We start from the raw sequence: 17,324 nt of genomic DNA on the forward strand, positions 1-17,324 counted from the left end.
GGGGGGGGGGAAGGGGAGTTTACAAACTGGTTTTACAGACTGCTGTTACAAATTGATGTTACAAACATAGATCCCAAGCAACCCATCATTACTGATGTTACAAATTGGTATTACAAATTGATGTTACAAATATAGATCCCAAGCACCCCATCAAACACTAGAAGGAATAAAGAGATTAAAAAAAAAAGAAATAAAAACTAGGAAAGGGGGGAGGCTAGTTGGTGCAGTGAATAGAGCACTGGCCCTGGAGTCAGGACCTGAGTTCAAATTTGGCCTCAGACACTAACACTTACTAGCCATGTGACCTTGAGCAAGTCACTTAACCCCAACTGCCCTGCCTTCCCCCCTCCAAAAGGCAAAAAAAAAAACAGAAAAGAACTGGAAAGAGGATAAATAACAACAGAGAAAGTGGTAAACCTTACCCAAATAACAGACTTCATGAAAAGTAGAACAGACTAAAGACAAACCAACAATTCCATGAGTCGGGAAAAAACATAAGAACAAAATCAAAACACTGGAAAAATATAGGATGTGTGATATCAAAAACAACCACCCTAGGAAACAGTTCAAGGGGAGATTAATTGAAAAATCATTGATCTCCCTGCAAACCATGATTTAAGAAAGAAATAAAAATCCTGAACACTCACAACAAATCACAAACTAATTGCCCAACAGAACTATAGGGGCAAAAATAATGATTAGCCCTATTCTCAAAGAATTAGATTCTCACAGGTGATTTGACACATAAATAGACACATTTTACAAACTTATTTCAAGAGATGGAGGACACGTGGGGCAGCTAGGTGGTGAAGTAAGTAAAGTGCCAGCTCTGGAGTGAGGAGGACCCGAGTTCGGTTGTGGCCTCAGACACTTAACACCCACACAAAAAAACTAGCCGTGTAACCTTGGACAAGTTACTTAGCCCCAATTGCCTCCCAAAAAAGGCAAAAAAAAAAAAAAAGAGAGAGATGGAGGACACAAACAACTGGGGTATCCTATCTTACAAGGAATAGGACTAAAGCTCAGGCTTTAAAGAAGCTAAGGATTCTAAAATTCTAACAAAAACTAGTAAGATCAAAACCAAATATAGACATGTAAGATTTCAATGAAAATTGTAGACATTACCCTTTATATTGAAATTATAGTTACTTGGGTTAATGATATTAATTTATATTACATAGCACTGAAATAAGAAAACTGCAGAGCCTTCATGATTTAACAATATAAATCATTAAAACTGAACTAGACAAACTATACCCCTGGAAGTTAAGAAAAAATGTACAATAAAGCATCAAAATGTCTCTTTCTGAAAAGATAACGTCTTATATAAGCAAGTGTCAAACAAGCCATAATCAGACTTATAGAGACAGAAAGGGCCAGAGAGGTCATCTAATTCAACTCTCTAATTTTAAAGATGAAAAAAAATTAAGTCCCAATTATAAAAGAAGAAAAAACATGCTAAGTCAAATCAGAGTTAAGATGATTCACAAAATATATTTCTATTTATAGAGCTGTTGTAAGGGTCAAACAAGAAAATGTAAATAAAGAGCTTTTTCAGTTATCAAGTATAACATAAATTATTAAAGAAAAACTTTCTCCCCTACATATGCTTCACAAAATTTTCCATATTCTTAATTAATTATAAATGTTACTAACCTTGATTTGGAAGAAGCTCCTGAAGTACTTGCTCCTTTACTCAAATTGAATGCAACTAGGGATACCCCCCCAAAAAAAGAAAAAAGGAAATCAAAATACGCTTGAGGAGGGTGATAGTAAGGTTTTTTTTTTTAATAAATTTCAAACCAATCAAAAAATTAAATACATTCTGGTTGAAATTTTAAAAATTAAGAACTAAAATGCTTCTACTAAGTAACTCATTCTGCAGGAATTCAAAGCAGCATCTATGTTAAAAAAAAACAAACCTTACCTTTCTCTTCATCATTTTCCCTGCTTAATTCAGTGAAAACTGGACATTCCTGTAAAGAAAAGTTAAGAATTCCAAGATTTGAGGTTCATCATTTGATTTATTCAGAATATGAAACTCTTAAATTATCTCTTTATTCTAATATCAGAGGAGGCATAGCATAGTAGAGATGACCTATGTTAAGGGATCCCCTCAACTTGTCTTATTGAATTGCCATATATTCCAGTAACACTGGACCCAGAGCATGCAGGATGTCTTGAACATGTCAAGAACGTACCCTGCCCATCCACTCCATGTCAATATAATTTGTTATTTGCATCCCAAACTGGATTCCCTGTGTTCCTTGGGAGTCAAGATAGGCACCAGTCAGTCCATGCCAGGCTGGAAATTTTGCTCCTTCTTTTCAGGAGGGCTTTTGTACTTCTTTCACCTTTCTGCACTTTCCCCCCTCCCACTCTTTTCAGTAAAGTTCTGTGTTTCCTCCTCCTTCCTTTGTTCTGCTGTCATAAATATGCAAACTTCTATATGAATTGTGAACTCTTTGGGTTCCACATACACGTGCATTTCTCTTGTAATAAACCTAGCTTCCACATAAGTTTTGTGAAGTTATGATTGCCTGTTAACACCTAACACTTATAAGAACCTAGGTACAAGTCATACCTTTGACACTACAGGTTATATGACCCTGTGCAAGTCACCTAATCCCTCAATGCCTCAGGCAACTCTCTAAAACTATAAAACTGCTCAAAAATTATTGACCTATAGAGGCTGAAGGAGTTTTCCTCATCAAGTTTCCCATACATCAATGAAATCACAGATGTGAAATATGCTTTAACACCATCCCAATGTAGCTAAGTCTAAGACTCAATCCTAAATTAAGATTCTAAAAAAAAATTAAAATTATTGTTAGCAATAACTCCTTTACTGTTAATATTTTCCGACTATTATTCTACATTTTCACTGAATAAACTAATATGTTTTTAATAACAGCAAGCTTTTAAAAAAAAATAACAGCAGCTTTTCTAAACAACCTAGTCTTTTCACTAGCTATAGAAACTGGTCTATAGTTTAAATAATGCTTTAAGTTAAACAATAAACATTAAAACAGTAATTACTTCAGAAATTATAGGTTTCCAATCATTTAAAAAAAACTTTTCTACATAAAAGGATGAAGTTTCAGAAGAAGTTATTCTACAATGTCTAAGGGAACATGAGTTTTTCTTGGTGGAATGTTTTAACTAGAAATGGACATGAGCCAATGAGTCAGATTCAGCTTTTGTTCAATTGCATCTGGTCTTTGGGACAATTATACAGAGAAACTATTAATGCCCATAGCTGCAGAAGAGCAATATGGCTTTAAAAACTGTCTTAAAGCGGGAAGGGAGGATAGCAAAGGGTTTAAGATCATAAGATCATAGAGTTAGAACAAGAAGGGGCCTCGGAAGCTATATAGTCCAAACCCTGTCAGGTCACAGGAAGATCACTTAAAGACAGCTGAGATGTTCTGCCTGATCAAGCGTGACAGGAATAATAACTATTAGTAAGGTGACTGAAAAGGCTTTGTTACATAAGATAGTTTTCCCCCTATATGGGCAATGAAACAGCCCTCAAAAGAAGTCTTTCCTGAGTTTGAAGATGGGAGTTCTAGATGAAAGTCAGTGGAAATGAGGGCTCAGTGTGAAAGGAGGTTCCAGAACAGTGCTTCAAAGTGGGAGGCTTGGATGAGGCTCAAGGGTGGGAGCAGAATCAGTAACCTATTGTGGTCCACATGAAAGGGAGAAGATGTCAAGTTCTATGAGGTGGTTTTTTGGGGGGGAGAAAGGAAGGAGAAGTAGAAGGAATGGGGTGTTTCCTCACCTTTGGGGAGTGGTATGGAGGAAGGGGGATTCTCTAGAGGCTTTATGGTAGGCAAAGTAGAGAAACTCACTGTTTTTAGCTACTGGTCAGTTACCAATTCAAGAGAAGCCATGGAAAAGAGGGAGAGTATTATTTCTAACTGCAAAAAACTGGAAACAACCTAAATATCCAGCAAAAAGGAATGATTCTATAAACTGCCACCTTAATATATCAGAATACTATAATGAAATTAAAATAGATAAGCACAAAGAATATTTAAAAATTTAGAAAGCCCTTTTATAAAGTAATGCAAAGCTAAAAAGCAGTAATAACTAGATCTACATGGAGAAAAGTAAACAGGAATGAATGGACAAAAAATCCTAACAGAGACCTGCAATGAGTGAAAGTTGTTATGACATTTTAATGTATGAAAATTTATTTATTATTAATTTATAAAGGAAATTTCTTAGCAGCATTGTTAAAAAGTAAATGGGAAATAATTTCTCTTTTCTCTTGAGAAAAAAATTTTCTTACCTGCTCTTTTCCTTCTAAACCTCTTCTTACTTGTTCTTCAATAAATTTGGCAGTTTTTTCTTCATCATCAAGGTCCTGCTTCTTTTTTTTCTCTTGTTCTTGTTGTCGACGAATAGTTTCTGGGTCTCTATCGATGTACTGAATATACCAACCTTTGGGTGTCTCATCCACTTTGCATAAACCTTAAAAAAATAAATCCACAAATATATAATCAAACTTTGCCATCAAACTAAAATATAAATGAAGATGAAAGCTGATTAGTAATTCAATTCAACAAACATTTAATGAAATGCCTAATATAAGGTATTATGTTAGGCAGTAGAAATACAAATATGAAAAAAAATATGCTGTCAAAGAAGATGCAGTTAAGAGGTAGAACATGAAACAAATATTTAATTATAATTAATATAAATACAATAATCATCTGATACCTCATTGTGGCATGGAGGTAACTGAATTCTCTAAAACCTAGGCCAATGAAGAACAACTTCTGTTAAGTTCAATATTCTTGTCTGTGAGTAAGAATTTTGTCAGTCCCCCAAAGAGGCCTCCCTAACTTCAGAGAAGCTCATCCCAGAGGGCTGGCCACTGAGTTATAAACTTGATAGCTACAGCAACTCAAGAAATAATTGTCAACTAGACCTGGGAAAGGCTGAGGTGCTCATTAAAAGAACCCATAGACTGAAATCACAGATCCCTGAAATACTAAGGTAATAATGATGACAGCAAATTACATTTACACAATATTTTACCACTTACAAAGCACTTTCTTTACAACAAACCACTCCAGGTTCAAAGCTCTGTCCACTGTAACATCCTGCCATTCTAAAGAAAGCTACAAAAGTTTTAAGACTCTTGTTTTATTGTTTCCAAGGTATGTAAAGTTGGGGGGTGGGGGGGTAGGGTGGCCAGGGGGACAGTAGAATGGAGAGGGCAGAGAAGGAAAAGAGAATAAGCATTTATATAGGGGCTACCATGAGCCAAGTACTGTACTAAGTGCTTTACAAATACTGCATCATGACCGGTAAGTAAGGTTAGCCAACAGCAGAGGTCTGAGCAGTCTAAGTAAATCACCTTATTCCCCAAGTCAAAGTTAACCTTTTGTCACTCCTCAAATCGCATGCTTACTGCCTTTACAGAAACTCTGAGGTAGAGAATTAGTGAATGTAGTGGACTAGATAATGGGAGAAATGTTCTTTAAGTAGTTACTCAATTAAGCAGAAAATGGTGATATAGAATGAGCAATGAACCATGTTCAAAAATCCCGGGTTCTGGTCTCAGCTCTGCAATCAACTACCGTGTTTCCCCGATAATAAGACACTGTCTTATTAATTTTTTTGGACAGAAAAACACCAGAGGGCTTATTTTCAGGGGAGAGCTTATTTTAATGAACATTGACAGCAATTTTAATAAACAGGTAAATGTGAACAAAAAAATGTACCTTTATTCAATAAGCAAATCACTGGGGAAGAACAGGATGACGCGCTCACTGCTGCAGCTCTGATTGGATGCAGCTCGGACTGAGGTGTGCGCTTCAGGGGGGGGGAACGGTGCGTACAGAGGGTACTGTAATGTAGCATGTAGCGCAGGGGATCACCTTCACTACAGTAGCAATCTCAATAGGGCTTACTTTCGGGGGAGGGCTTATTTTAGAGGAATCTTACACAGTAAGGGGAGGGCTTATTTTCGGGATAGGTCTTATTATCGGGGAAACACAGTAGCTACATAACATGGGTCTCAGTTTCTAGATCAGTACAATAAAAATCTGGATGCTATTTCTTAGGTCCCTTCCAGCTCTTCCATGACTGAAAAACACATGAGATTTCTCCCTTTCAATCTTGCCCCAACTGATGAATAAATGAAGCATTTATGAAGCCCTCAATGCAAAGTACCTTGCTAAGCACTGGGGATACAAAAACAAAGTAAGTCAGTAGCTGAACTCAAGGAAATCACATTCTAATCCAGGGGTGGGGAACCTTAATCCTGGAGGCCACAAGTGGCCTTCTAGGTCCTTAGGTGTGGCCTTTTGACTGAGTCCAAGTTGTTCTGTGAAGTTTGGATTCAGATGAGGACCTAGAAAGCCACATGTGGATGAAAGGCTAAAGGCTCACTATCCGTATATAATCCTACAAAGAAAAAGTAAAAAGGAGAAAGCAAATACAAAACATACCTAGGTGGGATAAGACAGAAGACCTTGAACCAGAAGAACGAAAAGAAAAGAATTAGTCTTAAAGGTGGTAATAAATCCTAAGAGGGGGTGGTTTAAAGGAAAAAATATGCCCTTTCAAGAGCAAAAGTCTTGCTCCATTATAGTCCAACTTTCTCCTTAAAAATTTGCCTCATTTGTTTTGTTGCCTGATTCACCTATTAATTTCACAAATATGCTAGTAAATTTTACCAGCTGTCCTTTTAAAGAAAGACATATAATAATTACACTTCTTACTCTTTAAAAGTTACCTTCTCTGCCCAACCACTTGGTAAAGTCTGTTAGTGTTTCCCATTGGGTAGCATTCATGTGGATATGCTCTCGATGACTGATATATTCATTATATACAATGTTGTTGTGGACTCTCTTTGTGCCTAAAAACAAAGAATACAGAGCAGTTAAATATGGAGAAGACTATGAAATTATAATCCGAAGATAACTTGAATAACATAAATTGCCTACCAAATCGTCTTCTGAGCAGCTCTAAAAAGTCATTTCGGAACTCCCTTGAGGAAAAATAGAGGACAATATTTAGGTAAATTTGGAAAGATCCATATGTATAATACATCTGTATATGTATTATGTATAATACATATGTATTATAATATGTATATTATGTATATATATATACATATATACATATGTATAATACAAGTAATGCCTTCCTGAAATTGAGAAGAAAAAAATTAAATAAAGCCCATTAAAATATCTGATGCAACTATAAAATATACTATGTGAAAGGTGTTAATAATTACTGTAAATGTAGTGGTCAAATTATAGAATTTAGGTAAGGAAAAGATCATAAGAAATTGCAATCTTTAGGCAAGACCACACAAACTAAAGTAAAGTGACAAATTAATAACTGGATCTGTAATTGTATCAAAAGATTATAACATATCCTGGTAGTGCAGTGGGGGAAAAAAGTTTAGCGAGAAGAAAAAAAATTCAGTAAAATTTAGAAATTGGTCAATCCCATTTTGAGGCCTCACTATACCTAAACTATCCTTCTTAGCCACCAGTGAATAAAACTGTTTTGATAGTATCTTTAATTCCACAATTAAAAGTTATCTTTTAAAGGTAACCTTTCAAAAGCATAGAGTTGGCACCCAGAAATGAGTTTCTTTCTGCTCAAAAAAGATAAAGCACCTAGATCCCTTTTTGCTTCTGTTTCAAAGTAAACTCTTATACACCAATGGCGTGAATTTCATACTTCATATTTCACCCAGAATAAGAAATGAGAAAGACTAGAGGTTTTCAAAATATACAGAAGGTCGATGTCTATATTCCATGGATATTTTAAGAAGGTTAGTAATGACAGAATTCCGAGAGTTGGAAGAGATCATGGTAGCCACCTAGTCCTAACTTTACACAAAGGAGTTCTCACTATAACATACAGAACAAATGATTTTCCAGCTAATGCTTGAAGATCTCTAAGTACAACTAAGCTGCTGGGCAGCCCCTGACTTTCAGACAGCTCTAAATTGTTAGGAAGTTATTTTCTGACATCCGTCTAAATTGGGCTCTGTAGTATTTCCCCCCACTGCTTCAGGTTCTTCTACTTCTGGGGCCAAAAAAACCAAGTCTCACCCCTACTCCATATTAATAGTCTTTTAGACATTTAAAGACAGTCATCTTCTCTCCCTCTCCTCTCCAAGGCTAGCTTCCTCGAACCAAATCTTCTCTTCTCCACACCAGACATGCCCAATTCCTTTACCTGACCTTCTAATGAATGGACTAAAAGTCTGTGTCCTCCTCTGGACATTTTCCAGCTTATCAACATCCTTCTTCAATAGCAGTGCCAAAGATAGAAAACAAGACAGCAGACAAGAACTGACAAGAGGAGAGCATAACCCTTCCCTATTCCTGGAAGCGATGGCCTTCAATACAGTCCCAAATTAAGCTTAGTTGGCTGCCGTATCACACTGCTACCTCATGGAGTTTGCAGTCTCTAAAACTCCCAGATCTTTTTCAGAGTAACTGCTACCTAGCCACATTTCCTCCATCTTATATTTGTGAAGTTTACATTTTGTTACCAAGTACAACACTTTCTGTTTATCCCAGTGACTTTGATTAGATTCAGCTCAATGCTCCAGCCTGTCAATCAACAAACACTAATTAAGCACCGCACACTATGTGCTAGACACCCTGTTAAATGCTGGGGATACAAAAGCAAGCAAGACACTGTCCCTGCCTTCAAGGAGTTCACAGCCTAATGAGGGAAACGAGATACATGCAAATATAAACAAAGCAAGCCACATCAGTACAAAAAAGAAATAATTAGGGGAGGCTAGGTGGTGTGGTGAATACAGCACCGGCCCTGGAGTCAGGAGGACCTGGGTTCGGATCCGGCCTCAGACACTTAACACACACACACACACACACACACACACACACACACACACACAAAATAGCCATGTGACCTTGGACAAGTCACTTAACCTCAACTGCCCTCCACAAAGCAAAAAAGAAATAATTAGCAGAGGGAAGGCACTAGAAGTAAAAGGGGTCATGAAAGACTTCCTGGTGAAGGTAAAATTTTTGCTGGGACCTAAAGAAAACCAGGGAAATAAATCAGCAGGCAGAGGTGAGGAAGAAAATCATTGCAGGAATGCCAGGCAGCCAGAGAAAATGTCCTATGTCAAGAAATGGAATGTTGTTCCTAGCTGTTCCAGCCAGGACACCAGTGTCACTGGATCAAAGAGTACATGTCAGGGAATAAGGTATAAGACTGGAAAGGCAGGAGGGGGCTGGATAATGAAGGGCTTTGCATGCCAAAAGGATCATTTTTGTATTTGCTTTTGGAGACCATAGGAAGCCACTGTGGTTTACTGAGTATGAGGATGACATGGTCGACCTAAGCTTTGGAAAATCACTTTAGTGACTGAAATATGGAGTGGGGATAGATCTGAAGCAGGCAGATCTATGAACAGGCTATTGCAATAGCCCAGGTGAGAGGCGATGAGGGCCTGCACTAGAATGGTGACAGTCAGAGGAGAGAAAAGGGGCTTATTCAAGAGATGTTGCAAAGGTAAAATCAATATGCCTTGGCAAGATTGGACATGGTGGGGCAGGGAAGGGTAAAAAAGTGAGGAATCCAGGTTGACACCTATGTTGGGAGTCTGAGGAACTGGAAGGATATAGTCCTCTACTGTAAGATGGAAGGTAGGATTAGGGGAGGGTTTCAGGGAAAAAAGATAATGAATTCTGTTTTGGACATTTTTAATTTAAAACATATATTGGACATCTAGTTCAAGGTATCTGAAAAGCAACTGGAAATACAAAACTAGAGGTCAGCACAGAGATTGGGGCAGGACAGTTAGATGGGAGTTGATGAGATCAAGTGAAGTAGCAGAGGGAGAAGAGGGCCCAAGAAAGAACCTTGAGGGATACCCAAGGTTAGAAAGTGTGACCTGGAAAAACATCTAGCAAAGGACACTGAGAAAAAGTAGTCAGACAGGGATGATAAGAATCAGGATAGAGTGGTAACCAGAAAACCCAGAGAGAAGAGAGGTCAAGAACCTTTTAGATCTTGAGTGCTATCTACTATTAGTTAATCATCCCTTTGTGTCATTTGCAATTTTTATGAGTATATATCATCTACACCATCATCAAATCATTAATAAAAATGCTAAATAGGGGCAGCTAGGTGGCACAGTGAATAGAGCACCAGGCCTGGAATCAGGAGGACCTGAGGTCAAATCCACCTCAGACATTTGACACGCTTACTAGCTGTGTGACCTCAGGCAAGTCACTTAACCCCAAGTGCCTTGCCTTCCTCCCTCCCCCCCCCAAAAAAAATTTTTTTAAATAAATGCTAAATAGCACAGTACTTAAAAGATCTAGGGGATATTCAACAAGAGTTGTCATGCCACGGTGGCACTGAGCCATTAACAACTGCTCTTATAAATACAGTTCTGAATCCATCTGACTATATGATGGTCTAGTCCATATCCCTATATCTTATCTCCACAAAAATAGCATATAATATGGATCAATGTGATAACCAACCATGATTTTAGAAGATGGATGAAGAAAAAGGTATAATATGTTACCAGATTTGAGATGTAAAATAAGACATACATTTTCAGAAGTGGCCAATGTGAAAATTTCTTTTGTTTGACTATGAAAATTTGTAAAAAGGGTCGTGTTTTGCTTTTTTTTTTCCAGTTTTTTTAGGCTTTCCCCTATCCCTGGCAGATTCTAGGTACTCAATTCCTTCTCTGGCTTCCTTTAAGTTCCAGCTAAAATCCAATCTTCTAAAGAAGGCTTTCGCAATCCCTCTTAACTCTAGTGTCTTCCCTCAATTATTTATTTTCTTGGCAGAGCCAAGATGGTGGAATAAAAGCACAAACTTGGTGTGGGATCAGGCTCGAACCACTTCCAATACCTTCAAAAAATGACTCTAAACAAATTTTAAAGCTACAGAACCCACAAAGTGACAGAGAGAAACAAATCTGCAGCTGAAGACAGCCAGGCAGGCCAATAGGAAAGGTCTATCTTGTGAGCCCCGTGGTTCTTGCCCCAGGGCGGCCCCAACCAGCAGCAGCCAGAGCAGACTTCAGACCAACAGCTGTGGTGGTTTCCAGACTTCTCAAACCATAAATGCCAAAGACAAAGTAAAAGGTCAGTGTGCAACTCTGTTGGAATGGGGGTGGGGGGGACAGGAGAGCAGAGCATGGTCCAGCCCCTGCCCCCTGGGCTAGAAGCTGCATAGGAGGCACAGGGAGTGCCTGCCTCAGGAGCTCCTGGCCTGCAGATGTAGGGGGACCAAGCAACCATTCAGAAAGTAATTCCTCTTGCTTTAACCTGCTTGAATCTGGACTGCAGTCCTGGATGGTGGTCCTGGGGTGTGTGGCCAGGTGCCCTGAGGTTGTGGGGGCCGTAGAGAGGGTGCCTTCCTAATAGGTCCAGCAGCTGCAAAAACCCCAGCGATTTGGGACAAAGCTCTCTCAATTCTGGAAGCAGAGTTCTACCGTGGCAAAGAGCTCAAAAGTCAAGTTACTGGCTGGCAATGTGAGCAAGCAGAGGAAGCACAAACAGACCATAGAATGTTTTTTCGGGGACAAAAAGGATCAAGGCATGGAGCAGGAGGAAGACAGTGAAGTCGGAACTCCTGCATCAAAAGCCTTCAAGAAAAATTTATTATGTTGTATCCTGCACATAATTTGTGTGTATGTATTGTCTATATTTTAATTTGCTGTTGTTATCTCTCCCATTAGATTGTGAACTCCTTGAGGGCAAGGTCTTGTATGTTTCTTTCTATCTCAGCATTTAGCAAACTGCTTGACACAACAGACTTGTGGGATTGTTGGGTAGGACTGGGTAAAAGGTGAGAAGGAAAGGAGGGAGGGAGTGAGTGAGGGAAGGAAGGAGAAAGGGAGGGAAGAAAGAAGAAGGGAGGAAGGAAGAAAAGAAAGAGGGAGTGAGGGAAGTCCTCCTGAATCTATCTGTCCAATCAAATAACCCTGTCAAAAAAGGAAATAGACTACTCTGACATAACCTTTTTTTTTTTTCTGCTTTTTGGAGCGGGGAAGGCAGGGCAATTGGGGTTAAGTAACTTGACCAAGGTCACACGGCTAGTTTTGTGTTAAGTGTCTGATGCCGAATTTGAACTCAGGTCCTCCTGACTCCAGGGCCAGTGCTCTATTCACTGCCCCTCCAGCCTTATTTCTTTAAATAAACTATATGAGACAAATAAAAAGAACAGACAGAGAACTTTGTGCTACCAAAAAAGAAAATACAACTACCCTACCTCACCACTTAGTATGTGACTTTGACAAGTCACTTACCCTCAGTAACCTCATCTGTAAAATGAATGTTCTGGAACAGATTATCACTAAGGTCCCTTCCCGCTCCTAAATCCTATGATACAGAGTGTCCCTAAAGTCTTGGTGCAGTTTTAAGTTTGAATAACTGTTTGTAGACTTGCAATCTCCAGTACTAATACCAGCAACTGACAAGAACTCTCTATTTTTCAAATGTAAATCATTAGCTATATTGTCCAACTAACTGGAAACAAAGTAGATGCCCGTCAATTAGGGAAATGGCCAAACAAGAGGTGCATGAACACAGCAAATCATTTCTGTGGAATGACGAATGTCATGAATAAACAGAATCATGGGAAGATCTACATGAACTTGGGCAGAGTGAAATAAGCAGAGCCAAGATACAATATACACAATGATAATAACAATGTAAATGCAAAGTACAATTACAATCACCAAAAATTTAAAAATGTGAATGTTGCAAAATTATAAAGAATAAGAATGGCTCAAAAAAAAGGATATGAAGTCATTTCCAGCCCACCCTTTTACAAAGGGTGCATATTACAATATTTTCAGATTTTTTTTCTGGTGAACTGATCAGTTATCCTGATTTTTTTTTAAAAATGTTTTAAGATGAATCTTAAGAAATACTATTTGTTAGTCCAGGCTCAGACACTTAGCACCCACCCAGAAACACCTGGCCGTGTAACCTTGAGCAAGTTACTTAACCCCAATTGCTTCAAAAAAAGAATACTAGTTGTTATAAGGGATGGCTCTCTGGGAAATAGAATGCTAGGAGGAACTTTGGTAATGTTTAAAAAAAGGACATCAATAAAAACTGTTTTGTTTTTTTTTTATAGTTCAACTGAATGTTATTGAGTCATGTCTGACTCTGTGACCCCATTTGGGGTTTTCTTGGCAAAGATAGTGGAGTGGTTTACCATCTCCTTCTCCAGCTCATTTTACAGATAAGGCAACAAAGACAAATAGGGTTAAGTGACTTGCCCAGGGTCACCCAGCTAATAAATATCTGAGGCTGGATGTCAACTCAGGTCTTTCTGACTCCAGGCACAGCTCTCCACCCACTGTGCCACCTAGCTGCCCAATGTCTCTCAACTATAGATATTCTTGAGATACTCACTCTGAAAAATAATCCATAAATTGCTGAGGATCTTCTGAAGCCAGAAGGAGCTGTCTCTGATGAGACTCTGACATGCAATGGCACTTAAAACCATTCTACAAAACAGAAAAGATGATGGTTAATTTTTTTTTTATTTTCATATTTCATCATACTGGGTTCTAAATATCTGACCCACATTCCTACCTGATTCAGAATAAACAGTCTCTCTTTTCCAAGGCTAATGCCTATATGTATTCAAATCCTGACTTTATTTATTCCCTCTCCTTTTTATATCACTGTATTTCCACTTCTCCTAGACACTTCTACATGGTTGAGGTATTATCTATTTCTTGCATTCTCTTCTTCAGGGAGGTGCTTCTTATACATCTCTACTCCTTTATACCCAAAGGCTACCCAATTCTCTAGCTTCCTCTAAATTTGTTCTAGTTGAATAATTCCTGCTGTGGCTCACGTCATTTTTCAGAAAAATGGTTATTTCTAAGCACCTGTGGCAAAGTGTTATTATCCATGCCCATGATTTCACCACCTGTAAGGAGCTGAATCCAAAATTAATAGTATAACTCTAGCCTTACCTTTCAATGTATATAAATCCTACTTGCTGGGAAGCTTTATTTGGTGATTCTGTTAGTACCTCAGATTCAATGTATCAAAAATTGTCCCCAAATTTGCTTCTCTCTATAATTTTTCATTTCAATTAAAAATATTAAGCTCCTACTATGCATAGAGTATGTTGGGTGGTAGATAAAAAGATCAAAACAGTAAAACAGTCTCTACTCTCAAGGAATTTACATTCTCCTGTAGAGTTCAACATGTATAGAAATACAAAGTAAGAGGGGCGGCCAGGTGGCACAGTGAGTAAGAGTGCCGGCCCTAGCGTCGGGAGACCTGGGATCGGTTCCAGCCTCAGATACTCGGCACCCACACAAAAATAACTGGCACATGTAACCTTGAGCAAGTTACTTAACCCCAATTGCTTTAAAAAAAAAAATACAAAGTAAGATGAAGAGAATACAAACAACTAGATAGATCAGTGAAGGCTTCACCAGAGCTGAGCCTTGACTGAGCTAAACATTCAGAGTAAAAGCTGAGAAGGTAGAGGGCAATGAAGACCTCAATCTTTTCTCTCATAAGAGCGGAAGGGGCACCTAATCTATGGCTCCCTATTGCAAACAGCATCACATAGGTGAAAGGAATCTAAGTGGACATTTTGTCCAACTCAAATTCAACAAACAAGAATCTCTTCTAGAACAGATCCAACAAGCGATTATTGAACCTGTCTGAATATCTTCAATGTACCTCCCAAGGCTATCTGTCCCATTCTAGATATGTCTATGATATGGTCACCAGTCCTCTCACCATCTGGGCAGCCATCCTCTGAATACATTCCAGCTTATCAATGTCTATCCTAAAATACTGGACCCAGAGCAGGACAGGGGAAGGAACAAGTATGTGTTAAGTACCTACTATGTACCAAGAACTGTTCTAAGTAGTTTACAAATATTAACTCATTTGATCCTCACAACAATGCTAAGAGGAAGCTTCCCTTCATAGCCAAAAAACTAAAACTCTAGAAATGTCTACCACACACACACACACACACACACACACACAATCTCCCCCATTAAAATGTCTGTGGAGGGATGAGACTCTTACTTTGTGTCCCCAATACATAGTGTCTAACACATAGCAGGCATTTAATAAAGGCTTGACTGACTAACCAATTCAGAGTAGAATGGGGCCTCCAATTTGGATATTACGCTTCTTTTAAACAGCCTAAAATGATACTATTTTTTGTCGGACTTCCAGGTAGTACTGATGACTTACACTGAGCTTTCCTTCCACTAAAATCCTCAATTCTTTTTCAAAAGAAGTATTATCTAAGCTCGTTTTCTCCAACCTACACTTGTGCAGCTTATTATTCTTGGTGAGGCCTTGCATTATAAGATTTAGAATGGAAAGGGAGACCTCAGAGTTCATCTAGTTCAACTCCTTTATTTTACAGATGAGAAAACTGAGGCTGTTAAAAAAAAAAAAAAACCTACTCAATATCACATTAGTATAGAGTAGAGCTAGTATTCAAAACCTGTCCCTCCCATCTCAATGGTTGTTCCACCACACCATGCTTCCTCTTGGGACTTGCCCTGAAATCTCTTCTTTCAAAATACTGAAAATGTCTTAAGAACAGTATTTCTCAATTGGGAAAGGGGAAAGTAAGAAAGAGGAAGGGAGGGAGGAAGAGAGGGAGGAAGGGAGGTAGAAAGGAACGGAGGAAGGAAGGAAGGAAGGAAGGAAGGAAGGAAAGAAGGAAGGAAGGAAGGAAGGAAGGAAGGAAGGAAGGAAGGAAGGAAGGAAAGAAGGAAGAAAGGAAGGAAAGAAAAATGAAAGTTATACTATATGATCCCTAAAGGTCTTTAAGCTATAAAACTTAAATCTAAAAATCTGAGTCTGCAGAGGAAAGTGTACATAGTATAGGGATATATAGAAGAGTTAGAAGATTATATTACTTTTTGCCTTCTTAAACCATTTCAGATCCCTGGAGCGAAAAACTATCATTCAATTAGTTGAAAAACCCGAATTGAAATTTGAATCGTTTCTATGACTCCAAATGCAGCAATCTTTCCCCTATAACATAGTATCATACAGAATGTTATTTGGTTTCTTGATTGAAGTACAGCTAGAAAAGATTTGGTCTATAACCATGATTCCAGAAGCCAATGATGAAGCATGCTAGTAACCTCCTGACAGAGCGAGATCAGACTCAAATTACAGAATAAGACACAAATTCTCTGGCACCGCCAATGTGAGAATTTGTTTGGCTTTACCATGCATATGTGAAAAATTTTTGTTGTTCTTTCTTCTCAATTTGGTAAAGAGAGCTGAGGGCAGAGTTGCCAAAAAGAAAAAAGATGGTCATTACAACAGCGAATACAGACGAGCAGAACAGCTTTTATGTGTTAAATTTATTATTATATAATTAAAACGAAAATAAAGCTCTATGTAGTAAAGATTCGCAGTTTCACGTACAACTTTCTTTGTGCCGCTCTGTACATATAGCAGTGCTCAGGTTTGTGGAGTTCAGAATAAAAAAGAGTTGGGAAGGAATAGTCTTTATTCTAAAGCCGTTTCCATCTCTCCACTCCAGGCTTTTCCCCCGGCTATCCCCCAAGCCTGGAATGCTCTCCTCTGCTTAGACTACTGATCTCCCTAGCTTCAAGTCTCAGCTAAAATCCCACCTTCTCCAGGAAGCCTTCCTCAGTACCTCTTAATTCTAATGCCAGTTATTTATTTCCTATTTATCCTATATAGAACTTGCTTTGTATTTGTTCTCCGGTTGTGTCCCCCATTAGACTGTAAGTTCCTTGAGGGCAGGCAGGGCTGTCTTTTGCCCCTGTTTGTATCCCCAGCGCTTAGCCCAGTGCCTGGCACATAGGAGACGCTGAACAAACGTTTCCAGCTTGACTGACGCCTTCAAGTGCTCCCCAAACAAGCCTCACACGCGCACCATTCACTGCGCGGTCTCTCCGAACCAGGAACCAGCAGCGTCGGGACTCCAGGGTCCTTAAGGCCCCTCCGGGTGCGAGAATCGCGCAGTGCATCAACTGAAAGGCAGCCCAGGCTTGGGCTACACACTCACCTCATCCCGGCACTGCTTCTGGCACATCTGGCAATACCATCGCAGCTTCTGGAGCCCCTTGGATTTGATCCTGTTAGCGATGGCCTTGGGGGTGAGGAAATCGGATTTCCCCATGTCGAGAAGAGAGAGCGACCACTGAGTACCCTTTTCTGCTCTCGGCGCTCACCCCATACAAACCGGAAGTGGTGCCAACCGGAAGCAAAGCAGAGGGCGGGGAGCGAGGGATTGGGAGGGACAGAGAAAAAAATGGGAGGGAGAATGGGGGGAGGGGAGGAAGAAACTAA

The 17,324-nt window shown here is 39.1% G+C and overlaps 1 protein-coding gene across 2 annotated transcripts in view; it reads right to left on the reverse strand.

Moving 5' to 3' along the window:
• The window catches only part of LOC138176142 (DNA/RNA-binding protein KIN17), a 42,933-nt gene extending 25,678 nt beyond the window's left edge, over positions 1–17,255 (reverse strand). For both annotated transcript variants that reach the window (XM_069106915.1, XM_069106916.1), the window contains exons 1-7: positions 17,041–17,255; positions 13,407–13,501; positions 6,963–7,006; positions 6,752–6,874; positions 4,295–4,476; positions 1,928–1,976; positions 1,657–1,711 (exon numbers count right to left, since the gene is read on the reverse strand). In XM_069106915.1, the coding sequence (XP_068963016.1) occupies positions 1,657–1,711; positions 1,928–1,976; positions 4,295–4,476; positions 6,752–6,874; positions 6,963–7,006; positions 13,407–13,501; positions 17,041–17,154 (662 nt within the window). In that variant the 5' untranslated portion in view covers positions 17,155–17,255. The remainder of the gene's footprint in view (positions 1–1,656; positions 1,712–1,927; positions 1,977–4,294; positions 4,477–6,751; positions 6,875–6,962; positions 7,007–13,406; positions 13,502–17,040) is intronic.
• Between the last annotated feature and the right edge of the window lie 69 nt (positions 17,256–17,324).

The sequence above is a fragment of the Petaurus breviceps genome, unplaced genomic scaffold (assembly GCF_028583685.1).
Source record: "Petaurus breviceps papuanus isolate PSGF00001 unplaced genomic scaffold, PetGlider_PUasm1.0 81, whole genome shotgun sequence".
Taxonomy (NCBI): domain Eukaryota; kingdom Metazoa; phylum Chordata; class Mammalia; order Diprotodontia; family Petauridae; genus Petaurus; species Petaurus breviceps.